The sequence below is a fragment of the Zeus faber genome, assembly GCF_960531495.2.
Source record: "Zeus faber genome assembly, chromosome: 13".
NCBI classification, from domain to species: domain Eukaryota; kingdom Metazoa; phylum Chordata; class Actinopteri; order Zeiformes; family Zeidae; genus Zeus; species Zeus faber.
The window spans coordinates 25550065-25576699 of NC_137198.1; the positions used below are offsets into that span (position 1 = coordinate 25550065).

Genomic DNA, 26635 nt, shown 5'->3' on the forward strand with positions numbered 1-26635 from the left:
GAATGCTTGGGAGAAGGTGATGTGGTCAGATGAGACCAAAATCAAGCTCTTTGGTATTAATGCCCCTCGCCGTGTTTGGAGGAAGAGGAATTCTGACTATGACCCCAAGAACACCATCCCCACCGTCAAGCATGGAGGTAGAAGCATTATGCTTTGGGGGTGTTTCTCTGCTAAGGGGACAGGTCGACTTCACTGCATCGAGGGAAAGATGGATGGGGCCATGTATCCTGAAATCCTGAATGACAACCTCCTTCTCTCAGCCAGGACACTAAAAATGGGTCGTGGATGGGTCTTCCAGCACGACAATAACCCAAAACATACAGCCATGGCAACAAAGGAGTGGCTCAAGAAGAAGCACATTAAGGTCAACAACCTGGAGTGGCCTGGCCAGTCTCTGGACCTTAATCCTAGAAAATCTGTGGAGGGAGCTGAAGCTTGGAGTTGCCAAGCGACAGCCTCGAAACCTTAAAGATTTGGAGAGGATCTGCAAAGAGGAGTGGTCCAAATTTCCTCCTGAGATGTGTGCAAACCTGGTAATCAACTACAAGAAACGTCTGACCTCTGTACTTGCCAACAAGGGTTTCTCCACCAAGTACTAAGTCATGTTTTGATAGGGGATCAAATACTTGTTTCACTCAATGAAATGCAAAATAATTTATATCTTTTTTTTTTATATTCTGTCTCTCACTGTTATAATAAACCTACCAAAAATGACCACTAAAATTATAGACCGTTAATTTCTTTGTTAGTGGGCAAACTTACAAAATCAGTGAGGGATCAAATAATTATTTCCTTGACTGTATAGTGTATACACTTTATACATCTCATCACCGTTCTCAGTCTCACTATCGCAGTCTGTCAGTATTCACTACACTAGCCCTCGCAATGGCCATGCCCCCTTACCGTGAAATAACACGGGTCCTCGCTTAATGACCAATTCACTTAACCACCTGGTCTAAGGAACGGAACTCGGTCGTTAAGTGAGGAATACATCCGACAGGAGTATATCATTCCAATGGCACCTGTCGAGGTGCCATTGGAATGAAATGAGCAATGTTATTCACTTTACCTGTCAGTGGTTTTAATGTTGTGTCTGTTGGGTGTATAACCTACATGCGCCGGCCACTGCCGATGCCATTTGATGTGTCTGTGCTGCTGTGATCTGCAGGCTGTATGGAAGGATGCGGAGGTTGATGGGAGGACCCCCCCCCCCCCCCCCCTCCACGCACCACTGTCCCTTTCAGTAACCGTTTAAAAGCTGCAGCGTCTGCGTCTGACAGTGGATGCAGCGCGGCGGTGTTGCTGTAATGCCGCTGGACAAAATAAAATATAGTCATGCATGCCCCCTGTAAGACGGAAGGAGCAACTGCAGCTTCCAGAGGACTAATGGACCAAAATGCTCAGCCTTCTGTTCTCCTATTCCTAAGAGGACCACTTCCTCCATAATGATCCGTCTATAAACTTGAACTTGCTTTTATTGTTTTTCTTTTGTTGACATCAATACTTCCATAACCTCTGAAATTTGTGCCCTCACCGACACCAAAGGAAAAGAAAATGTCTCATATTAGGCTTGGTCTCTACAGTCTGTTCTTGTTTCTCCTACTGTACTTGTGAAATCTGCGAAACCCAAACATGCAAGGTGAGAGGGTCTTTCAAGTACCCAATAATTGGGTTGGACAACGGATCACTAGCTCCCTCTTTAACAGCCGCAACGCCGCCTTATTTTGACCTGCAATCTGTGGTTCAGTTCTGGCTGAAACCCAATCAGCGCTGTAGTAGAGTCTAGGCTGAACTTTGGCTATAAATACAGGTGTATTCTACCAATCCAAAAGCTGCTTCCAAGCATCCCCTGTGGACTATTATTGAGCTATAGATACTATACGGGCATAATCCACCAATCCAAAACTGGCTTCAGACACCGGGCAGAGGGTCCCCTATTGACTTTTATTGAGCTGTAAAGCAGGCCTAATGTGCCCATCCAAAACTGGCTTCACACATTGAGACATAACTTCCCCTATGGATTGTTATATACTGTCATTCATAAAGACATTTTAGTTCTTGAAATTATTATTTTTTTTGTCAATTTGAACTGCAAACCCCTCTCAATTGAGACCAGGTAGAATTATTCTTTATATTCTTTTTCCTCTGTATTACAGGTTGTTGAGCTGATCTCAAGTGCCATCGGTGACTTGGTGCAAGGCATATACTACGAGAACTCATCGACTCTTGAGGTACATCACCTTTGCCCTTTAGACCAACTTTAATTACATTAACCTGATAAAAAGCGGGACTCTTAAACTCTCTTAAAGACTCTTAAAGAGTCGTCAATTACTCTCGCACTCTGTTATTATGTACCGTATATTCCATTAGGTTAGATTAGATTCAACTAATTGTCATTGCACAGAGTACAAGTACTGAGGCAACAAAATGCATTTCTCTGCATTTTACCCATCCTAGCAACTGATGTATCAAGGAGCAGTGGGCTGCCATATGCCGGTGCCCGGGGAGCAGTTAGGGGGTTAAGTGATTTGCTCAAGGACACATCAGCAAGCTACCAGGAGGAGCCGGCGATCGAACCGGCAATCTTCCGATTACCAGACAACCCGCTCTTCCTCGATTCAAATAGAACATAAAGGACCAATCCAGTTTAGCCTGGAGTAGACCGAAGTGCCGCAGCAGGCAAATGTTTTTCTTGAATGTCAACACACAATAGCATTTTAATCGTGATATGATTACCTACTTTAAAACCATACTTTAATATTGAAGGAGACAGCACAACATAGACCTGTATTCCATATGAGAGTGAACAAGAAAAGTAAAAACTGCATGAGGAGATGCCGCTCACTCTACAAACATTAAGATGTGAGCTACAGCCATCTCGCCAAGCCTCCCTGGAAGACTTTAAAGCTGAAACCGCCACCCTCCATCAGGATTTGAGCAGAGACATAGAAGCTCTTCGGACAAAGAAAATATCCAACATTCAAAAGCTACGCCATGACTTGGAGAACGAAATTTGATAGCTTCCCCAAGACCTTAAAGAAGTTACTGTGGAGCAGGCTCCCATGGCACAGAGCCTCAACGACGCGCTTCAGTGGATTGCAAAACTGGACCGCCAGAAAGAATAAAAGTCATGCGAATTGAAGCGACTACAAGAGAAATGCGCTGACCTCAAGTCCGGGAGTAGGCGACAAAATTTAAGAATCGCCTGAGTCCCGGCGGGAGCTGAAGGAGCTAACCCCACTCATTTCATGTCAGAGTTCTTTCCAGAGGTACTGGGTCCTGAGAACTTTACATCTGTGAACATTGATCGTGCCCATAGATCTCTGGCCCCCAAACAGAAGAGAGATGGCCCCCCTCATCCCATCCTAGTACGGCTGCACTACTATGCAAATATTGGGCATATCCAAGGCCAAGGTGGAGTACAGTCTATCTTCAACGGTGTCAGGCACAAATTCAGCACTCCAGAATCAGCTGCTGAGTTCTACCACACAAGACTTCCCCGTGTCTATAGCTTGATAATCGTGTGAGTAACATGATGTTATTTTGGTCTAATGTGAGGTAGCTAGTTTAGTGGTCTACCTGCTACACAGCCAGAGAAATTTTAGCTATTCTATCAGCCACAACATTAAAACTACTGACAGGTGAAGTGAATAACATTGCTCATCTTGTTCCAGTGGCAAATGTCAAGAGGTGGGATATATTAGGCAGCAAGTGAACAATCAGTTCTTGAAGTTGATGTGTAAGAAGCAGGAAAAATGGGCAAGCGTAAGGATCTGAGCCACTTTGACAGGAGCCAAATTGTGACGAGCTGTTTTGGCGGCACAAGGGGAGCTCCACATTATTCGTGGTTATTAGTGGTGGTTTGAATGTTGTGGCTGATCGGTGTAACTAATATGACTAATATTGGCTTAGCTAACGTCTCTATCTATCCCCTTTGACATTCTCTCTGATGAATAATTTAAAGTTACTCATAAGTAGACTCATATTTGATCAATTTTTAGAAGCATTTTATTTCAAGACAATGACTTTTTGTGTCAAGGTTTTATTTCACACTCAGGGGAACTGTTTTGTTTCTCATGGTTAATGTAAACACGATGACTTCAGTTACTTCCTGTTTCTGTAGACTAAGGTAGCCTCAAGAGTAAGTCAAGATAAGCCATGCCTGATGGCGTGTTGTCGCCTCTCACTGCTGGACTTGAGTACTGCACAAAGCATACAGAGAGGGGAACTCGCACTGTGGACCAATGATCATGATGTGAACACAGGCCCTGAACCAGGGAATGTTGTCCCTAGTTATGAATATTAGTACATTCGGGTAAATTCAAGTTTCCCTGCCCAATCCATAATATTTGATATAATTACTTACCATGTTTTTGGAATCATTCTTTTTCTTTCATTTTTTAAATTTTTTTATCATTTAAATCTCAAGGCGACCACTATGATACGTAAGGACAAAGAGGTAGCGTTTGCATTTCAGTCAAGTTTCTTCCTCTGTTATGTTATTTTATGATTGAAAGGTTATGTTTATGCAGATGTCCACATACATTTAAAAAGTGTTTGACTCTTCTAGTTCTAAAAGGGAGCTGCAGCTAAACAGAAGCTCAGAGGTAGTTTAACTGGTGTACTGACTAAACAACGTTCGTATTTGTGCTAATATGGGATTTTCTTGCTTTTCAGTTGGAGAAAGGCAGTGGGGGGTGGAGGAGTATTGTTTTTGTTCTGTTTTGTCATCTGTGTGTTGTCTCTTTACAAAGCTGCTTGTTAAAATTATATTTGATGTTAATACAATTAATATTATAGTAACAGGACTAGGTAGCTGCGACATTTTTCTGTGCTAAAGGGGGAAAGCCTAGTGCACAGCCTAATGCTGTGAAGCGGGGAAGAGTCTTGACCCATTTAAAAAAGCTCAATGCTGAAATTGCATTTCTGCAGTAGACACACTTGGGAAACCAAGATAATTTTCGGTTACGAAAGGAGTGGGTTGGCCAATTGTTGCATTCAACTTTTCGTGGGTACAGTGGCACAGTGCGGTTCGATTCCCGCTGTTGAACCCTGTTGGCTCCCCTAATCTCCTGATTAGGGGCCTTTCTTTGTGGAGTTTGCATGTTCTCCCTGTGCTCGCATGGGGATTCTTTCTTGTAACATCTGTAAGTGTGTGTGTGTGTGTGTGTGTGTGTGTGTGTGTGTGTGTGTGTGTGTGTGTGTGTGTGTGGAGTTTGCATGTTCTCCCCGTGCTCGCATGGGGATTCTTTCTTGTAACATATGTAAGTGTGTGTGTGTGTGTGTGTGTGTGTGTGTGTGTGTGTGTGTGTGTGTGTGTGTGTGTGACAAATAAAGATTCTTCTTCCATTTAAGATCTTGGGGAACTGCAATTTTAATAAATAAGAACACTCCTTTCAAATCATCCCACATTACCTCTGATCCACTTGGTAGGTTTGTCAGGGTTACTGGGCACTTGTATAACATTCCTCTAATTTTATCTAATGTCTACGCACCTACCTGTGATGATGAGCGTTTATTTTCAACATTATTTGCATCTCTTCCCTGATTTGAATACTCATTACCTAATTATGGGTGAGGACTTTTAACTGTGTCCTTGACACAAGCTTGATATGTCATCTAATTCAACTCAATCATTGACAAAATCTGCTAATATAATTAGATCTTTCCTTAATACCTATAAAATCACTGACCCCTAGCAATTCAAGTAGCCATCATCTTGTAGTTATAATTTTTTCTCCCATGTTCACCATTCATATAGTCAAATTTATTTTTTTCTTATTGACTGTAAAATTCTCCCTTCAGTTAGGCGGTGTGGTTACGAGGCCAGAGTCATTTCAGACCATGCCCCAGGCACTTAATGCAGCTGGCATTTTTGAACAAAAATATGCCCAGAACTTGGCACTTTAATAATAATAATCTTTTATTGGCAAACAAATCCTTCACAGAGTTTATAACATCCCAGATGGATTTCTTTCCGACAACAAATAACACAACAAGAGACGTATCAACGAGCACTTTGTGGGACGCACTAAAAGCCTACCTTTGTGGCTTCATAATTTCCTACAGTGCTGCTGCTAATACTCTAGATTGCAAGAAGAACATATCTCTAGCATTACTGATCAGATCTTGGATTGACACTATTGTTATTCTGTACCCACTCCTACCCTGCACAAGAAAGATTAGCCCTTCAAACACAATTCAACCTTCTATTGACTTATGAAACAGCACGGCTGTTATTACTAGACCGTCACAACCCTTATGAACCCGGTGAGAAAGCTGGGAGGCTTCTGGCTTTACAAATCTGACACTCAGCTGCTTCAAGAATGATAACTGAAATTCAAACTGATTCTGGGCAGACGACTGTTGATCATCAGGACATAGATAATAAGGAAACAATTCTACACCTGTTTATATTCCTCTGAGTCAGCGGGCGACACCACTTTAATAGATGACTTTTTCAGTGATTAAACTATCCCAATGATATCTGCAGAAGATAAATCACAACAACTTAAGTTATCTCCTGAGGAATTAAATCATTCTATAAAGAGTGTGCAAAGTTCTAAAGCCCAAGGATACAACAGTTTTAGTTCGGAGTTCTATAAAGAGTTTTTAGTGTTGATTTCTCTTCTACTGCTTGATGTTTTTAACAAATCATTAAATTATAATACACTTCCCCCAACTTTTTACCAGGCCTGCATCTGTCTTTTGCATAAGCGGGATAAAGACCCACTCGACCTGGGCTCCTTCAGAGCCCTCAGCTTTTTGGATGTGGACACAAAATGATTGGCTAAAACACTGGCCACCCATCTAGAAAAAGTCCTTCCCACAATTATTTTGCAAAATCAAACTTATCTTAAAATCTTGGTAGACTTTTCAATATTATTTACTCTCCTAGTCCAAACCCCTGATGCCCAGAGGTGCTCATTTCATTAGATGCTGAGAAAGCGTTTGACCGGGTTGAGTAGGATTTTCTTTTTTCTGCCTTGGAGAAGTTCGGGTTTGGTAAGAAATGTATATCTTGGGTCGTTCTCCTTTATGTCTTGCCCTCAGCTTCCGTTCAGACCAATGCCTTTCGGTCAAAATATTTCCCTTTACAGTGGGGCAGAAGACAGGGGTGTCCCCTCTCTCTTCTACTATTTGCGCTTTCCATCGAGCCCCTGGCCGTTGCCCTACGCTCACTTGGTGACTTTCAGGGGGTATTTAGAGGAGAGAGGGAACAAAGGCTCTCTTTATACGCAGGCGACCTACTTTTGTATGTCAGAAATCCAATTGAATCAATTCCAAGCATCATGTCTGTGCTGGGGATGTTTAGTAGGATTTCTGGCTACGATCTTAATTTATCTAAGAGTGAACTGTTCCCCATCAACAATGCTGCCCAGAATCTATCATACTCCCAATTTCCATTCAAATTGTTTGAAAAGTCTTTCAGATACCTGGGTGTGGTCGTGACTAGGTCTATCTTGACTTGTTTAAGTTGAGCTTCAAACTTCTATTTGAACGTGCTGTCAATGATCTTGGTCGGTGGTCCCATCTCCCTTTATCCCTGGCAGGGAGAGTTAACGCTTTGAAAGTCCACAAATTTCTATTTATTTTTCAATGCATCCCCAGCGTTAAGTCGCTTTTAGACAACTAGATAGAGAAGATCAGAGACAAGGGACTGCCTAATTTTCGGTATTATTACTGGGCTTGTAATGTGCGAGCTGGCTCATTCTGGTGTCAGGCCTTTGAATCAAACGATCGACCTGCCTGGTTGCAAATTGAGCAGGCCTCATGTCATCCTACCTCTCCTGGTGCACTGTTATACCGTTTTCACACCAAAATTAGCAGGTTGACCCAGGTTTAAAAAAAAAAAACAAAAAAAAAAACACCTCCCACTTACACTACATTGATCAAAGATGTGCAACAAAGCAAATTCTATGTAGAGGCGAGGCAATAAATATCCTCTTCACTCGTTGCTACAATGACTAGGTCATACATCATGTAAAATGTCAATCACCATGTAAAGCAGGTTTGTACCTTGATTAATACTTGCACTGTATGTGTTCTACTGTTTATGTGTGTAAATTCTGTACTGTTTTTGTAATATTTTGTATAATTTGTATTCAGTGCTTACTGTTTGTTTGTTAACTAAAATACCAATAAACAGACGTAAAAAAAGAACATAAATATTTGCCTGACACGACACAGCTAATATGCATTACAAATAATGACAAAAAATGGATTATGGGAGAAACCGTTTCTGTGTCTACATTCAGCACTGAGCTGTTCGGAGCAGTGGGAGTTTTCTTAATGATTTCACACTAAACGTAGAGGTCTTGCTGACTGGCTTATCATCAACAGCTTTAACCCAGTTTGTCTGGAAATTTCCTGAAGGGTAATTCATTTTTTCAATGAATACTACTTTTATGCAATTTTGACCTTTTTTAAAGGATAGGTTAGAGGTTCCACCCCTACCGAGGTTTATACCTCATCCAGTATTGTTAGAATAACAACTCTTTGCAACATATTGAGGTTTTTTTACTGGCACAGATTAGGCCTCAGTTTGGACTAAATCACTCTTTTAATCTGGACTGAACAAAAGGGCCTTTTTCAATCATGGTTTAAAAGTCTCAGTCTCAGACTTTGCCTAGTCTCAAAAACTCTGATTTCCAGAAGGAAGATTAGATCCAATCTAGGTCTAAGTGAAAAACTTGGCCAGAGGCAGGTTTACTTTTTGATTAATGGATGTGGCCTCCAGGTCGACCTTGACAACAGAGACAATAGATTATTTGGACTGAGACCAGACAGAAAAAGCTGACCAGAAGTCTGGATTCATTTAAGTAGGATTAGTTTAGTCCTCATTTAGATTAAACCCTATCTGTGAAACTGTCCCATTATGTCCCCATTTATACCTTCTATTAATATGCAATCTGTATCTGGACCGTTAATCTGGATACACACAAAAACTAGGTTCCAGGTGTCAAAGGCATGTCTGTTTTTCCAAGGCTGTAGATCATTTCAGCTAACAGCTTTGCCGTACAATAGTACACACGCTCCCAAACTCATTTTAAGTCGCTCAATAATGGATTCATGTTCACTTTGTATGACTTAAAGATGTTGAAGTAGTGCGAGGTGGACAGAAATCCATTCATCCAATTGAAGCAAATTACGTATGCATCAGCAGGTTTTTCCCGACGGTTACGAATCAAACAATATCTACGGATGATAGAATGACATGGCATTTTTATGGACGGTTACCTGTTTTTACGGATGAATGGATGACTTTTACAGGCTGTTGAAACCATCCATTCATCCATAAATTAGCAGTTTAGCAACCCCTGCACATGCCCCGGAATTGCAGCTGCATGGCCACGCGAACACCAAGCCTAAATTAAACAGTTATTTCTGGATATGGGACAAATTCCACAACAAAAAACAAACTTGTTTCTAGCGGTTGTTCTTCTAATGCACGTCATTTGGTTCGCTGTGTTTTTATTTACGGTCACCCCCCTTCGCTCTGCAGGACAGCGCCAATGCTGCCAATAGCTTCAACATGGCGACGTGGGAGGAGCAGACATTTCTCTCCCATGGTGCACTGCTGGCCAAGAGCTGCCAAGCCGCCATGGAGCTGGCCAAGCACGACAAGGAGTCCCAGGCGCTGGCCTTCAAATACGGCAAACACCTCTCGCTCGGCCACAAGGTAAGTCCCACCTCAGACGCTCTGAGACATTATTCAGCTTCCAAAGTAGCTTCACCTCACACAAAAATGACACGGACGGTAATGTACGCTCATTTACAACCAGCAGGACGTTTGTTGTCTGACTGTGTTTCCTATCGAGCGTGTGACTAAACTGGACGACAACGCCTTGGAAATAACCCCCCCCCCCCCTCCCAATGTCGAGCCTCCGGATAAATATAGTTTATTGGGTTTTGAGGTCTGTCATTAGTCACAATCGTCCCACTTGTTATTTGTTGGTCCTCTCTCCCGCCCGCAGCCACAACCCAGAGAGGAAATGGAATTGGGCTTGGGTTTTTTTGTTTTTTTTCCCCTCTCACAAGAATCGTCCTTGCTGTACCACCGAGCCCGCCCCTAAATTTAATACCGGGATCTTAAGCCTCATTCACATCAAATGCGTAATCGTATCTGACGGCCCTCGGGTCCTCCCCCCCTGGTGGCCCTCTGATGAACCGCGTCTGCGTTTTGCATCACAAAATGTGTGAGGGAAAACGAGAGTTGGCTTTTTTCCAGAACATCAGCGAGTAGTTTGTTCAGCTGGACTATTACTGGACATTTACCGTGTTCCACGAATGGGAGTTAAAAAGTCCTTTAACATAGTGTTTACAAAGTTACAAATCAATAATAATAAAAATGCACAATTTTCTGTATAAAAATAGATTTTTGATAGTGAATCTAGTGACATCCAACTTTAACGTTATTATTTTGAAACACGCGATTTATTAACTTAGTTTTAAGCCCAGTTCCAATACAAAACTTGACGTCACTTCCAGTCATGATGTTGGCCCTAAACTTGTCATGTGAATTGAAAAATGTGAATGCATCCTGGATCCAAGATCGGAGCCGGAAATTGAGCACCGCAAAATCAGAGCTTTTCGCGTAGGGTATCCTACTCTCCATAGTATTGAATGGGCTTCCGGTTTGTTCTTGTCGCTCCACGCCATTCTAAGAATCCGATGACTTTATCATGAAGAATGGAGATGTGATGGTCTATTTAAAAACAAACGAGACACCACGGGACAATTTTCATCAATATAAACAATAAACAAATAAAGACCCGTTTGGAATCCTCCCTCCTCCCCCTCCGCAGCTACACTCCGACCTGCAGCCGTTCGCGCAGGGCGGCCCCGCCGAGCCGCCGACCTTCAGTTTGACCTCCGCCCCCGTGGCTTTCCACCGGCAGATCGTCGGCCAGGACAAGTGGCACCAGCAGCTCCGAGAGGTAACGGAAATTTAGGAATGAGCAAATAAGTATAATCTCTTTATTAAGCCCATTAGCGTCCATTTTGAAAAGCACCATTTTAAAGCACGGACCCGGTCATCATAACAACTTTCATCTAGGTACGAATCCTGTTCCCCTTGGAAGACACCATTCATTTGCAATAGCAATACCATTCATTTGTCACTTCGGAAAGGATAACTAACAACACTGCATGCAAAGAATGATCCTACACGGGTCAATGACTTTTTTGTGCCCGAATCATGAAAATAAACGAGCTATGAAGACAAATATATCCCATTTTATCAAAATTTTATAGCTCAATTTGTAATCACAATTTGTAATCACAATTTTTAATCACTTTCAAAATGGCGTAATAGTCAAAAAATGTCAGGCGGTACGACCAAATTTTAGATGGTGAAAAGTCCTACAAGGATTTATTTACGGTTGCACCACCTGACATTTTTAATTCTTTCAACTTAAGAGATATGCGTGAATGAACTAAATATTATTAAAGTGTCTCAATATTTTGTTTTTCTCCCCTTTAAAAGCCTTATTTTTGTCATTTGTCATTTAACCATATGTCGATGAAGATGACTATGTAATCATGAACTTGCCGGCTAACAATGTGTGCACTTATGATTCTTCTTGACTAGGCGACTGCTTTCCGAAACCAACCAGACTACTCCAAGGTGAGCAAAGTCTCTTGTTTGACGTACGGGCTGTTAAAGTTTAAACAGCAGCGTTTGAAAGCACATTTTATAGGCGGTCGTCGAACAAGTGCGTGGTCTCCCATGCCGCGTTACAGACGTAAACGTCGGTCTTGGCTGTGAGGTTATTGTCGTAATGTTGCGATCGATGGGGTTTTTGCTTGACGGCAAAGGCCGGCGAGGGAGAAGCGAGGGTGTCCATGCACTGTAAAGTGATAAAGAGTTGAGGAGAACGTGTTTCCAAAGTCACTGTGGAAGGGGGAAGACAGGGGACGGAGGAGGACAGCAAGGAATGGAGGGGTGGAGGGAGGGAGGGAGGGAGGGAGGGAGGGGGTAGTTACTGTAGTCTCCCTGAAACCAGAGCGAGGGGCGATTGGTTACCGGGGCCTATTTACGGAGGAGACACGGAGGCTCTGAGATGGTGGCATTGTGAGAGGGTCTCCTTCAGTGGGAGGCGGGAGAAGTTTTGTCATCCAAGCAGGACGGAGCGACCGCTTGAGAAGAGAAAGGGGGGGGGGGGGGGACAAAAAAAAAACCTCACCATCGTCGAAAACAAGCGCGGTCTCATTCAGAAAAGGGGGTGGTTGTAGATTCTGATTTAGCAAAACATACGCATGCCATGAACTCCAATACTCCTCTAACAGTCCATCCTGGGAGGCGAAGGTACAGCCAAGAAGCATTTTCATATAGAACTTGACATTGTGCCTGAGGCCAAAGAAAAATCCACAGGTTAAATGTGAAACCATTATAACACTTTATGATGGGCACATATTCAAGTTTACTGGCTCCAATCCCCTTCATTGTGCCACCGTTCTACCACAACTCCATTGGGCGCTTACTTATGTACAAAGTTTTTACATCGTTTTGGAGTGTTTGTGCTGACTTTATTGTAAAGCAGCTTGGGTATCACGTCATCAAACTACTATTCTTACCTTTAATTTCTGCCCTTTTTTAATGTAGTTATTTAGTCATATTAACAGTAAACGCTGTTACACGTGATGTCGCCGCAAGTAGAACGAGGTGCGAAAATGGAAATGAAACTAGGTCAAAGAAACAGGGGCGGGGCGGCTGACCAGAGGTCTAGAGATGAGGAGATGAAAACAAGGAGGAAGCAACGGAGGGAAACAAGCAGAGCCAAATAAAGGCCTGAGGGGCTTGACGATTCCAGAATTCACAGGGTGAAAACGCCTGAAGTCAGAGCCCGTCCCCGGCCAATCTGGAGCCGCTGCGGAAAGGCAAAGAGACCCAAATCTTTGCTTGTGGTCGTTGGTAAAAATGCAAACATTGGGACACGGCATCCCAGCAGTGCCAGGTTTGCAGATTTCCCACAAAATAAGGCTACTTTTTTTAAGTGTAGCTGCGGTTTGTTTTTCAAGTAATAGAAGACTGGAGAAAATAATTTCAGGACCTTGGTGGAAGAACCAGGGAATGTTTTTTTTTTTATTATTATTATTACTATTGATGTTGAGATTTTCATTGGGAGTGACAAGGATGGACAGGATTAAGGTACATTAGATGGACAGGATTGAGTACATTAGAGGGACAGCTCAGGTTGGACAGTTTGGTGGAAAAGTGAGAGAGGCCAGATTGAGATGGTTTGGACACGTGTGTAGGAGAGATGAGAGTTACATTGGGAGAAGGATGCTGAGGATGGAGCTGCCAGGCAAGAGGAAAAGAGGAAGGCCTAACAGAAGGTTTATCGATGTGGTGAGATACGCAGAACAGAAGGTATTGGAGGCAGATGATCCTCTGTGGCGACCCCTAACGGGAGCAGCCCGAGGAAGAAGAAGAAGATTACTATTATTGCTGCTTCTTAAATATGCTATAAGGTGTCACTTTCTGAGTACTGGTACTCCTCACTTAACGACCTACCTGTTTAACGACTGTTCAGAATTACGACCAGCTCTCTGACCAGTCTGTATTGTACAATACCGCAGCGTCTCAGTGCCAAGCATCTCATCTTGCGTTACCCTTTATATACTATATACACTCTATACACTATATATACACGCTATATACTATATATACACAATATACACTATAAACACTATATATACACTATATGCACAATGTACACTATATACTACTATATGCACTATATATACTATATACACTGTATTCATCTCATCACCGTTCTCAGTGTCGTTGTCGCAGTCTGTCAGTATTCACGACACTAGCGTTCACAATGGCCACGCCCCCTTACCGTGAAATAACACGGGTCCTCACTTATCAACCAATTCACTTAACGACCTGGTCCTTAAGTGAGGAGTACCTCTATTACTATATATTTGTAAATGAAAGTGGGTGCAGTGTTTGGGATGGGCATATTTTGAGGTTTCTGTGTTGGGCTGGTTTTATCAGATACTGTGTTAGTTTTGTCAGGGAGACCTGGCAACCCTGGATCCCCGTTACGTGACTATCTAATCGAATGGTTTCCCTCCGTCCCCTCTGCAGCTCTGGGCAGCGATCAAGTCAGATGAAGGCGTGAGCTCGGCGGCGGACCTGTGCCGTTACCACGGCAACAGGGCTCTGGAGGCCATCCGGGCGTTCCCCTCCTCGGAGGCGCGCTCCGCCCTGGAGAACATCGCCCACGCCGTCACCAAAATTTGACACCAGACCGGGGACGTCCACGACCGCAAAGCGCCCGACGCTCACGAACTGTTGAACTCCACTGTTTTTGCTGTTTTTACAGATGTCACTGTGATTCAAATGACTGCAATGTAAGTATCTAGGAACGCTGATCGTTAAATATTTATATATATGTGCATAAAAAAACCTTTTGTCACCGCATTATGTGTTGTGTGGCACTTCCTTGTGTTTGTTTCTGGGGGGGGGGGGGGGCGTGGGAAAGGTCACACACCCACCCACTCCCCTCCACCCCCCTCCCCAGCCAGCACACATGCTGAAGCTCTGCCAGCAGTAATTATTAATGAAGGGACCTTGAGCAAATGGACAGGAAATGCAGAGGTATTGATTGGGCTGCCTTGCCCCCGCCCCGAGCAGTGCGGCGCCAGGCGCCAGCCGGGTGGCCTGTGGTTTCCCCAGGCTGCCGTCTGCGGGAGGGGACGAGGGAAGGGTGGAGGGGTACAGCCGAGGTGTGAAACCAGGGCGGGAAGGGGAGGGTGCTGTACCGCTGACTATCACATCAGGAGGACGACAGAGGCACGGGTGGAAAAAACAGGGAAAAAAACTAAAGGATGTATGGAGGGCAGGGGCAGGTGGAGAAGGGATGACAAATGCAAGGATGGATGGAGGTGGACGTGGGAAGATGCGATGTAAGCATGTATGTAATAGTTTCCAAGAAAAACAAAATTGAGCGTTTCTGGGTTGTAGGTCCACATCCTCCGTGTTTTTGTTGTCCCCCCCCTCCACTGCCTGGATACGGCTAACCGAGGTGCAGCCATGTGCCAGGAAAAAGCCCTCGGCTCATAATGAAATATTTATTCTTGCCGTGAGGAGACACAGGGAAAGTAACATGGAAAGTTAAAAGGGACCAAACAAGGAAGAAGACCGAGGGGAGCTGGCTGGATGACAAATAGAGTTGCTCAACAAAACTTTCCAAAAAAGATGATTTGCGGCTTCGGCAGTGAAACTGTTGCATAGGAACTCCCAGAAGCACTCAGGAGAAGCCACATTTTTAATGTTCAACTTTCAGAGTTCTCTCCATGCTGTGACTAAATGTTTATGGTGACGTTAGTTTTAGTTTTCAGACTAAGTTTGCATGTGGCATCTGCTGAGATCTACAGTAACTGTAAGATCTGAGGGACTTTAATGAATTGTAGTTGCAGGGGGAAGGGGGACTGGGGTCCTCCACTCACCACCGATCCAGACTGAACGTGATGTAATTACAGCCGGGTCCGGAGAGAGTCCGTCAGCACAGCCTCCACGGGTTCTGTTACAACGCCGGCGGCGACTGCCAAGGATCCAGGGAACGGAGATGCTCAAAGACTAAACGAGCAAAACTCAATAGTGGATCCTCAACACAGATTTGATTGGAAGGCAAATGTTTGGTAGAAATGGTTACAATTCAAAATATTGGAGGATGTTGAATGGTCTCACTGACTTGACTGGGATTTCCCTCAAAATGTTGTCTTTTGACACTGTTGGAAGCTTTTTAATTTTTTTTCTGCAAAATGGAATCATCTAAAAACATCTGGTTGGGGGATGGCGGTTGAAACATGAGATCAATATTCAGGCTCGCCATTTGTCTTTTTGTGAATGGGCCCCATCACTAAACACCTGCTCTGCTAATACCATCATCTAGCTGACGGTGATGGATGATGATCATCGTTCTCCCACGATGGGAACAGTATGGCTGATTTAACCCCCACTCCCATCACACCTCCCCCCCTCGTCCTCGGTGACACACAGACGTAGAAGGCATCCCCCACCACCACCACCACCACCAAAAAAAACGAGGCTTTAACGAGCTCCTCTGCACCGTGTCAAAGCACTGGATGCTTGGCTGACCCCACCACCCCCAACCAGATCCCTGCGCAGGCCTCGGCCGCTTCGCCAGTCGGGGTGACGGATCAGACCGCTCGTTCAGACATGCTCATTAGTGGAATAACGAGATCTGCGCCGCATTATATCATCTCCATATCGATGTATTTGTGGTTAGCGACGGAACATTGGGCGCCAGCGCGTGCGTGACCATCAAATGGGGCGATGTCGGAGCAAATTAGTGAAGTTGACAGGATTCATCCATTCATCTGAGGGATCTGTGAGCGTTCGCAGCCTCTGATTCCTATTCCAACTTATTCCAAAGCGCGCTTCACACCGAATCCGACAAACAACGACAGCAAACCGTGGTCCATTCATGCCTACGGAGGATCAGAGCAAATTGGCAAAAACAGGCTTTCCCATTTTCCCCCGACATGTTTTGGGACGCAAACTCATCCGATGGCTGCTAGGAGGAGGATCCGACTGGCGGATGCTTTTTTGGATTCAATGTGAAGAGCGCTTAAATGACTGTTTGCTGGTAAAACGTGCCTATATCATCACCGACGGCCTCAGAACAAATATACAGACTTGGACAATTATCGATGATTACAGTCATAATGGCAATTATTGACTTCATTTTATTGTAAACTTCATTATTAACGTTATTGGTTATATTCAAGAATGGTGTCGAGGTGTAGAGTTGGGAGTTATTTTTGCTGTTGGTGAAACACTAATAACATTGGAATTACACGAATTATAAGTAAACATTCTATTTTTTACATATATTTTTTTATTTTATATTCTCTCTATATACTCTATTCCATGTATATACTGTACCGTTTCTGTGCTGCTGGAATCTTGAATTCATCCTGATGTGCCACTGGTGAAGGTTTGGGCCAGATAGGGTTCAATGTCAGGCTGATTTCCACCAGAGGGAGATGTTCTCTTTGGTTATTGACTTTAGTTGTTGACTGATATAATGTTTAAAATGGCTATTATTACAATGATGGATCTCTTCTGAACTTATAGGCCTGCACTTTAACATTTCTTTATTCTGTAACGAGAAACGTACTTATGTTAAAACAAGCGAAAATAGGTTGAATGAACTACACAAAGAAGAAGTAGAAGTGTTTGGAAGTATTTCTTTATGGCTTTATTTCTACAATAGCTTTCAAAGAATGGCATATTCACCAATTTCAGGTACATTTTGTGGCTGTGAAATGTTATTAGAGTGAATTATAGGTGAACCATCAAATTTTGTCTTAAAGTATTAAATTCTCTTTCTTGATATGGACTCAAAAAAACACCTCTACTCATGGGGCAGTAAATTGTACAGTTAATGAAGCTCAGTCGTTTGGAGAATTATGAAAAACCATTCGATTAAAGTCCATTACTTAGCATTGGGTTCGTTCTAATGAGTAGGCTACTTTATTCAATTTGTTATCGTAAAATATGAATAATTAATATTTTAATAAATGCCTGCACAACTCATTACAACATTCCAAAAATAAAGCATCATTATACTTGTATATGTAGACACAATGTCATTCAGAACACACAGTAAAATGTAAAAACATGAAGAAATATCATTGAAAAAATATAATATACCAGGGCGTTGTGAACACTAGTGTAGTGAATACTGACAGACTGCGAGAACGACACTGAGAACGGAGATGAGATGTATACCGTGTATATATAGTATAGTGTATATAGTGTCTATATTGTATACAGTGTATATAGTATATAAAGGGTGATGCGATGAGATGCTTGATGCCCAGACGCCGCGGTATTGTACATAGCATACAATACAGACTGGTCAGAGCTGGTCGTAAGTGCGAACGGTTGTTTAACAGGTAGGTCAATAAGTGAGGAGTACCTGTATATACCTGTTTGTGTAAAGGCAGTAATATGATAATATAAATGTAAAAATTATATATTATATACTTATATATACTTTATATAATTATATACCTGGTATATAATATAAGATAAAGGGTTACAAATATATTATGTATTAAAATGTATGTAAAAAAAAAAATCAAGCCATATGTGATTAAATTTGAATACAATTTAAAAAGTTAATTTCGAGGGGAAATTGCAGAAAACTTAACACTAAATAACAAACAATAATATAAACATAAACAAATAGTAGTATAAAAATACGATCCATTTCTTTTAACTGTATCGATGATTCATTTCAAATGACTGAAATCCCGTCTTCACTTGGCAAAAGTTGTCCCCGTCATACTCGTCCAGTTCCCGCACAGCTGTGCGGAAGTGACACAACAGGCGCGTGCCCCGTCACGTCACGTCACGTCACGTCACGTCACGCGAGAAAGCGCAGGGCGAGCGAGTGGGGGGGGGGGGGGGGGGGCACAGCAACAACACGGCAACAACATATGTCGCTGTGTGCGGCGGAACACGTAGGAACGGCATGGCCTCTGCCAACGAGTCGTCCACTCGCCTCAGCGCCCCCCAGGACTGCGTGGAATCGTAGAGGTGAGCGCGAACACACGCCAGAGGAACGCGACTCAGTCGTAGCGGCGGTGGAGGGGAAATACAACAAAAAAAAGCTCGTCCGCGCACACATTGCCGCGTCGTTACAGTTGATCGACACCCACCCACCCACTCCCTCCCTCCAGTGTTTTTGTCGTGTTTTTATTACCGTGGGGGTGTTGGCGGAGTGACGCCGGCAGCAGTGCGTTTCCCGCGGACGCTAATAACGTCCGCGCAGCCGCGTCGTCCGCTGTTTCGGTGCGCGCGGCTTTAAGGGGAGGAATGCGGAAGTGAGCCGGGTGAGGACAGGGGCAGGGGAGTGCACAGCCCCGACAGAAACACACACATGTCAGTAGCCGCAGAATAGGTGCGTTGACGCAGGTAATCCACCCATCTCGACCCAAACGCGTGATATTTGGTGATGCCTGAGCTACGGCCCGCAGAGCTGCACCTGCGTTCACATGGATATGTTGTTCTATTTTAGAGGGACGTTAGTGTAGGGACCCAGGCGGTTGACCACAACAATCTATTGCCATGCTGGGCAACTGTCGTCAGGTCTCTGAAGATGAGATCATAAAATGAGATAAAAACGTTATTAATCCCCGTGGGGAAGACAACAGTGCAAGTCAAGAAGGTATAAGAAGTAAGTAAAATTATAAAAAATAAACAACATCGTCTAATAACGTCTAATAACATGGAGTTAACCAGTGAGCCCAGTGTGGGCTTGAATTCAGGCTTACTAATATTATGGTTATAAAGTAATAATAATACAACCATTACTAATAAAGTAACAGATATACTTATTCCAATACCTAAATACTTACCCTGTTATCTAACCTGAAGGAAAGGCTTTAATAAAAGATAATGGAATAATCTAGTTCATAACCTCCCTGTTTATACCGGATGCTTGCAGTGAAATAGCTGATTAGCCCAAGAGTCTGTCCAATCAAATTCAATTTAGTCTTAAAAAGGTCAAAAGGTATTCCATTTTACTCTCTGATACCCGCTGGCAGCCTGCACTATTTAACCTTCCATTAGTCCATGCTGTCGTCATAAAGAATTCAAAACATTTTTAATAAGATATTGATACGGACCAAGTCCTACACTTGGTTTATTTCAATGAACCTCTTTGTTTCTGTTTCAAGGATATGAATTCCTCTCAGGATGGGGAAATTTCAAGTGAAGCAATGCTTGAGAAAGGTAGGTTCTACATATTGTAATTGAAAAAGTAAAGTCCAGATTTACGGCGTGTTGTATTAAAGTGAATTAATTCCAGATTATATAACTGTTCTCTATAACTAATTTCTCAATCTATCTTTCTTTCATATGTAGAAGAAACATATGTGTTTCATCCCCCTAACTCTGCAGAGCAACAACTTATCCAAGACTTTAAGGAAGAGAGGGAGGACTTTTCCATTTGCGAGCCAGTCGGCAGAGTGGGAGGATGTTCCCCCGGGCCCGCGGAGGCTGGGAAACGGACGTCTTCCGACATGGGATCTGAAATGAGCCGGTCCGCAAGCCGCAAGAGAATCAGAGTCTTGGGCAAGGTAAAGATTTTTCGATACGCTGCGGCTGAGCTTGGGTGACGGGTTCTACGACACAAAACGTAATAATAGAGTGGGGACCAGCTTAAGCTTCAACGTCATTTATTTGGAAAAACATGCTATTTTGGAAGTCTCGCCCTCACTTCCACTTTAATTTACAGCCAAGGAAAGTGATAAACACGTGTTTATCAGAAATATTATGCAGTAATGTTGGTCAACATTATACATAGGATTATACGTTTTTTTTACATTATAAGAAATTTTACATAGCCAGACATATAATATATGTCTGGTAATAGCGTCTTTTTTTCAACGCTCTGATTTGTTATTATTTACCTTTTATATATGACAAGCAGTTATTTTCCCTATGAGGTGCATTAAAATTCATGCGTTAGTTAATTCAAAGGGTCTTTTGTCTAATTTTAGGTGAGGCGGCAGTTGACAGAAGAGACCAGCCAATGCCTGACAGCAGGAGAGAAGAACGACTGTGGCGTGCAGAACTCGAGGGCCTCTTACAGGAAGCCTCTGTTTGGCATCTCCCATCGGATTATAGAGAAGAGGGTCACGCCAAGCTCGGAGCAGACAGACAGTCAAGCGGAAGGCCGGCAGCTCAACCACAGCGGTGCCTTCTCCCCGACCCTGGACAACGGCCCGTTCAAAGCCTGCCCCGCCACAAAGGCGACGGACGAGGCTTCCCCGGCGGACTCCAGCCTCTACCCGCTGATCGAGAAGATGTTCTTCATCCTCAACACGCTCAACTCAAGCATGACCCAGCTGCACAGCAAGGTGGACCTGCTGTCCTTGGAGGTCATGCGGATCAAAAGGCAGATCAAACCGACCGGGATTGTGACAGAGTTCCAGCCTCCCCCGGAGTACCTGCTGACCAGCGAGGAACTCAACCAGCTGATGGAGCAGACGTCCGGGGCCGGGGAGCTGGGGTGCCGCCTGTTGGTGCACCTCTTCCCGGAGCTCTTCAAAGCCAGGGACTGTGCCCAAGGCTGTGCGGCGAGCAAGGCCACGCTGGACTCTCTGCATCTGCAGCTGATACGGAACTACGTGGAAGTATGCTTCCCTTTGGTGAAGAACAACAGCATCTGGCAGGAAGAATGCCTCCTTCAGATCAATGACTTCTTTAGCCGCTTTTGGGCCCAGAAGGACATGGAGAGCGCCCGCTTGCACAGTAAGCAGACAATCACGGCCACGGGGATAAAGGCCGAACCCATGCAAACCTGCCGTTTTATCAACGTGGCGGGAGAGGAGGAGCACATCTCTCTGGACGCCCAGCAGGACAATACGGCTTTGCCCGACTTTGCCTCGGACACTCAAGTCACAGAGGACTTGGACGAGCTGTCGTCTCCGGAGGACTTTGTAATTTTCCTCATACACCGCCTTTTCCCGGAGGTTTTCGAAGAAGGGAAAATGCCGGAAAGCTCCAGTAGCTTCCACCGGGTCGGGCAGCTGTTCATGGACTCCGACAGGTTAGAAATTATTAGAAAATACATGGAAGCAAACTTTCCCAACATGCCCAAGGACAGCTGGCTCCAGATGTGCATCCAGCGCATGGAGGACACCCTAGAGGGTCTGCACAGCAATTGCAACGGGGGCGACCACGACAACAACACGGACGAGAGCTGCGACCTGGCCAGCCTCCCCGAGGAAGCTCCTCCCATCAAGGTCCCGGACTTGTGCGAATATGAAAGGCCCAGTCGAAGGTCTAAAAAGTCCCTCCTCGCACCCGTGGATTTTGACAACCTGGAGGTCCCGGAGCCGGACTTTGGCGTTCCCCAGGTGTATCTACTCTCCAAGGAGCAGCTGAAGAGCAACTACGACTGCAGCTTGTCCATCGGGAACTTCGCCTCGCGGCTCTTAGTGCTGATGTTCCCCGAGCTCTTCACCCACGAGAACGCGCGGAAGCAGTACAACTGCAGCGGCTCCCTGGGGAAGAAGCAGCTCGACCCCACTCGCGTCAACCTGATCCGCCACTACGTGCAGCTGCTATACCCGCAGGCCAAGAACGACAGAGTGTGGATGCTGGAGTTTGTGGGCAAACTAGACGAGCGGTGCCGAAGACGCGACACGGAACAGAGGAAGTCCTACCAGCAGCAACGCAGAGTCTACGTCCAGGAGTCGGAGCAGGAGGCCCCAGACTTGTTTTGTCAAGTGAACCAGCTCAATCCGGATAGTTTTAAGGAGGAGGCAGATATTCCCGCCTTGCCCCCTGAGAAAAGTAGCAAAGACTTTTGTAAGATACCACTGGAGGAACTGACCGCATCCTTACCGGACTTTCCCGTGCCCCCCATCTGCCTTCTCTCGGACGCCGAGGTGCGGGAAATAGTCCAGCAGAGTCTCTCGGTTGGGAATTTCGCCGCCCGCCTGCTGGTGCGCCTCTTCCCCGAGCTCTTTACCCAGGAGAACCTGCGGCTTCAATACAACCACTCGGGGGCCTGCAATAAGAAGCAGCTGGACCCCGTGCGCCTCAGACTAATCCGCCATTACGTGGAGGCGGTGTACCCTGTGGACAAGATGGAGGAGGTGTGGCACTACGAATGTGTGCCGAGCATCGACGAACGCTGCCGGCGTCCCAATCGCAAGAAATGCGACATACTAAAAAAGGCCAAAAGATCAAGCACTGTGTCATAGTCACAATATTTAACTTTTTTTCATCATAGGAATTATTGCACAGTTACATAAAGCGCAAAGTGCATTGTCAAACCTTTGCAGCTGTCACATGTAGGGTCAAACCAGGATGTTGGTGCTTTTCAATCACTACTGGCCTTGGTCATTTTGGTTTTCTTTCTGACCCCTGGAGTAGAAAACAGTTTATGTAGTCTTATTACTGTTGGACAAAGTGTTGTAAAAAAAAAAAAAATGCTTATATTTATGAGCCTCGATGAAAAAACTGACATAGCTTATCTAACATGTTAACTGATGTAGCCTTAAAAACAATAACAATGTTAGCCAATAGCATAGTCCACACAGTTGCTATAGGGGGATAGGACTTAATAACACCCAATGATATCTTTCTATTGTAGTTACTGATGTAGCATCGTGCCACCACTGTTTTAATAAGAATCTGCCTATGTTAAACCTTCTTATAGAAGTTTATATGATATAAAACAATTTATCCATGACAATGGGTCATGTTAACCTTTTCTAATAAAATCACAATTATAAATAGGATGTATGGTGGAAACTTTTGCTGCTTAAGTGATTACCAAGCCTAAGTCTGTCACTTTTCATTTCTGGTCTTGAAAAGAGGAGCCGATATACACCCATCAGCCACAACATTGAAACCACCACTAATAACCACTAATATTGTGTATGTTGCACTCATTCCGCCAAAACATGACCCATCGAGGCTTGGACTCCACAAGAACCTCTGAAGGTGTCCTGTGGTTTCTGGCACCAAGACGTTAGCAGCAGATCCTTTTAAGTTGTAAGTTGTGAGGTGGGTCCTCCATGGATCGGGCTTGTTGTTCCAGTACATCCCACAGATGCTGGAGCGGACCCTTACCCTGGTCATCCACACGATGTAGAAGAAAACATGATTCATCATTTCCACATCGAATTTCACCGCAAGGCCCCCAAATCCCATTAAAACCCATGACCTTACATGTGCTAATCACATGTAACCACATGTTATCACACCTTCAAGTTCAAGAGATTATGTCACATACATATACATACGGTCATACATATATGCAGTGAAATGTCATCAGCTTAGTCACCAGATTGACACATTTGACTTGTTAACCCTTCAGAGAAACTTTATTGTGCTAGTTCTCCAGTTCAAAGGATAACAGTAAATATTCAAATGCCTGAACACAAGTTGAATGTCAAGTCACATAACTGACGATCCTCCCAAGAAGAACGTCAGTATCCAGCAGAATGTCCGTTCCATTTTCCAAGTATTCATAACTGTAACCCTCAGTCCTCGGCTGGTATGGGGTTCCAAGCCATCTTACGGCCAGTCATCCAGGAGTCAGTGTTGCTCTGTGTACGTCACATCTTGAAGGCCTCCTCCTTGGGGAGCTCTAAACGTTTCCAGCGCCTCAGGGCAACTTTGTACTTGTTGGCGTCCCTGGATTCACCCAAGAGCTTCTTGACGACGACCCTGGTCAGCGTAACGGTGTTGGTGTCCTTGTTCTCCGATAGCACCATGTCCAAAGCATCTCCAACTTTCACCTGAATGAACAGACAAGCAGAAGCATGGACACAATGACTGACCGCAGCACTAAAGACGACACATAACAGGATACCAGTTTCCAGATAGCGCAAGCAAAGAACTCACCGATTTACTTTTCTTGATTAGCTTCTGTCCATTTAGCCGGAGCTGGTTGCCGTAGAAAGCATCTTCAACTTTACTGTTACGAGACAATAACAGAGGTTATTAGCGACCAGTTGAGCCAGTTCAAGAACACACAACAGCGCGTGCTCACTCACTTGCCAGCCATATCCAGTCCAGACTTCATGATGACGTCATAGCGAAAAGACTGCACAAATTTCTCCAAGTCTTTGTAGTCCTTGGGGAGATTGGGATCCTCCTCCTCCACCTCATTCTCTTCATAATCGCTGTCCTCCGGGTCTCGTTCGTCCTCATCGTCCCCCTGCGCCGTCTTAGCCGCGCTTCCTTTCTTCCTGCTGCTTTTGAACCTCAGCTGATGGAGGGACCAGCTGCGATCCGAGTCCCTGCCGCGGACGGCGGCCCTGTGGGGGCCCGAGGCGCAGAGGGCCGACGGCCCCCAGAGCTGCCGTGTGTGCACCGTCCTGGGGCACCAGCCGGTCGGCTTCAACTCGTATCCGGGAGGGAGGAGCTGACGGGGTTTGAGCCTTCCCAGCTGCCTGAGGGCCAGCGCCTGGACCAGCAAACCCCGCATGCTGCAAGCCGAGAAACTCCCTTCGAAGGGTTGATAATACGAAGGCGACAATATGAAAAGAAAATATGAAAGGCAGCGACCACAACTGCCTGACTAACGTGTTTACCCTCGACACTTTTTTCCCCTCAAAAGTAACGCCTTTTTCTAAATCGATTGATGTATTTATTTATTTTTTTTTTTTCTTGGTCACTTGAGGAGGTTGGGTATATTTTTTGGGGAGCGTTCATCCACAAAGACAGTTTCACGCAGCAAAATCAGCCACGCTGCTTCATCTAATTCCTGCTGGGAATGGAAAGTGGCGGACCCCAACACCACCCAGGTCAACAGCATACATAGGAGCACATATATCACCCAAAATACATTGAACAGCTGTTTCCCCATAAAGTGCCAGATACATTACAAATAAATTAAAGTGCCTAATACGATTTCCCTCCCGAATTACCTTATGGATTACCACTTTAAACTGATCAGAGACCCCGACCTCCAGCAGCTGCTACACGCCCAGCTAACGAAACACGAGCACCCTCAATGCTTCTAACCTCCGCTTTTTACGAACTTCATTTACCAGTTTGTATGTCAGAATCGCGGGCTTAAGCGTCTCCAAAACGGCAGCATACCAAAGGCTTTCGCGAGCAAACGTCACTTGACAACAAACGCACCTCTCCGGTCACCTTCCCCTCCTTCCGCCCGCGCCGCGCTCCGGGCCGGCCGCCGTCGACCGTTTGTTTTGATGGTGTGGTTGTGACTCCACCTGCAGGGCGGGGGTGGGACGACAGGCGCAGCGCCGTCGCCTTGCCCCCGTTTCAAAGCGCTTCGAGGGCCCCCGACGATGTAGCTACACTAAAAAACAACAACAACAACAACAACATTTTCTTACAGGTGCAAATCCATTTTCACAGTCGAACTGCGTTCATCGCTTGACGAGAAAGATTGAAGTCGAACACCAGATCGAATCCTCCACCCGATCCGCGCTCACGCTGCTTCTGCGCCGTCCAGGGCTTTGAGGGTGGATGCGCTGCAGGTTTCTTTCTGTTTCTGAAATGAATGCACCGTTTACCACGGTTCACTGCGAACCTCCAAATGTATTCGTTCTATATTAACACATGGGCCACATTTGGCCGCCAGTTGTGTAGGTCTGGTGTAGACAAAAAGTGCAACTACTTATCAAATGAACCAAACCCAAAATATTTTCCCTTTGTTTTTGTTCGAGTGTGGATTTATTTATTTCATTTTCTTTCCTTTTTTTTTTTGTTTGTTTATTTATTATTTATTATTTATGACTTAAAGTGTTCCTTAACTGAAAGACGCTTACAGTATAAAACAATTATTATTATAAATCTAGTATTATTAATATTATGATTATTATTATAGTTTATTGTTATTGTAGTGAAAAGTATATTACATAGGGAAATGGAAAAATTAAAGACAGTTATTTATTTCTCTGGTCAATAATGGTACCATTCTAACATAAAACATTTTTCCCTCTGACCCATAATATCAATAAAATAAATATATAAAATGTGTGTAAAACAATGTTCTCATCGCCTCAAAAACCTCAAAAACGGTTTTGCTTACAAAGTGTTTTTCTTTAAAATAATTAGATAAAAATTGGAATTGAGAAACATGCT

At 44.4% G+C, this 26635-nt stretch overlaps 3 protein-coding genes across 5 annotated transcripts in view; 2 read left to right on the top strand and 1 right to left on the bottom strand.

The window, feature by feature from the left end:
* pdss2 (prenyl (decaprenyl) diphosphate synthase, subunit 2) overlaps window positions 1-14385 on the top strand; it is a 50144-nt gene extending 35759 nt beyond the window's left edge. Inside the window, exons 4-8 of one of the 2 annotated variants that reach the window (XM_080012310.1) lie at window positions 2157-2231; window positions 9506-9682; window positions 10809-10940; window positions 11594-11629; window positions 14102-14385. In XM_080012310.1, coding sequence (XP_079868436.1) covers window positions 2157-2231; window positions 9506-9682; window positions 10809-10940; window positions 11594-11629; window positions 14102-14257 — 576 coding nt within the window. In that variant the 3' untranslated portion in view covers window positions 14258-14385. The remainder of the gene's footprint in view (window positions 1-2156; window positions 2232-9505; window positions 9683-10808; window positions 10941-11593; window positions 11630-14101) is intronic. The other variant, XM_080012311.1, reaches the window with a different exon arrangement.
* Window positions 14386-18463: 4078 nt separating this feature from the next.
* bend3 (BEN domain containing 3) lies at window positions 18464-23289 on the top strand. Its single transcript, XM_080012306.1, has 4 exons — window positions 18464-18589; window positions 19732-19786; window positions 19955-20133; window positions 20557-23289. Exons 2-4 carry the CDS (start codon window positions 19735-19737, stop codon window positions 22768-22770), a joined length of 2445 nt encoding a protein of 814 aa, XP_079868432.1. The 5' UTR covers window positions 18464-18589; window positions 19732-19734; the 3' UTR covers window positions 22771-23289.
* A 587-nt stretch (window positions 23290-23876) lies between these two features.
* Window positions 23877-25733, bottom strand: mtres1 (mitochondrial transcription rescue factor 1). Of its 2 annotated transcripts, none has more exons than XM_080012312.1 (4): window positions 25667-25733; window positions 24574-25027; window positions 24422-24494; window positions 23877-24315 (listed from the first exon to the last, which is right to left on the bottom strand). In XM_080012312.1, the coding sequence occupies exons 2-4, from the start codon at window positions 25005-25007 to the stop codon at window positions 24133-24135; spliced, it is 690 nt and encodes a 229-aa protein (XP_079868438.1). In that variant the 5' UTR covers window positions 25008-25027; window positions 25667-25733; the 3' UTR covers window positions 23877-24132. The 2 variants fall into 2 exon arrangements, with proteins under 2 accessions (XP_079868438.1, XP_079868439.1); XM_080012313.1 differs by having other exon boundaries at window positions 25573-25710.
* Between the last annotated feature and the right edge of the window lie 902 nt (window positions 25734-26635).

What these genes read in the sequence shown, in the direction of transcription:
- bend3 (XM_080012306.1), top strand. Translation starts at nt 19,735, where the DNA reads ATGAATTCCTCTCAGGATGGGGAAATTTCAAGTGAAGCAATGCTTGAG. An exon ending in TGAAGCAATGCTTGAGAAAG is followed by an intron (nt 19,787 to 19,954) that starts GTAGGTTCTACA and finishes CTAACTCTGCAG; the next exon opens with AGCAACAACTTATCCAAGAC. An exon ending in GAATCAGAGTCTTGGGCAAG is followed by an intron (nt 20,134 to 20,556) that starts GTAAAGATTTTT and finishes GTCTAATTTTAG; the next exon opens with GTGAGGCGGCAGTTGACAGA.
- mtres1 (XM_080012312.1), bottom strand. Translation starts at nt 25,007, where the DNA reads ATGCGGGGTTTGCTGGTCCAGGCGCTGGCCCTCAGGCAGCTGGGAAGG. An exon ending in GGACTGGATATGGCTGGCAA is followed by an intron (nt 24,495 to 24,573) that starts GTGAGTGAGCAC and finishes GTCTCGTAACAG; the next exon opens with TAAAGTTGAAGATGCTTTCT. An exon ending in TAATCAAGAAAAGTAAATCG is followed by an intron (nt 24,316 to 24,421) that starts GTGAGTTCTTTG and finishes CTGTTCATTCAG; the next exon opens with GTGAAAGTTGGAGATGCTTT.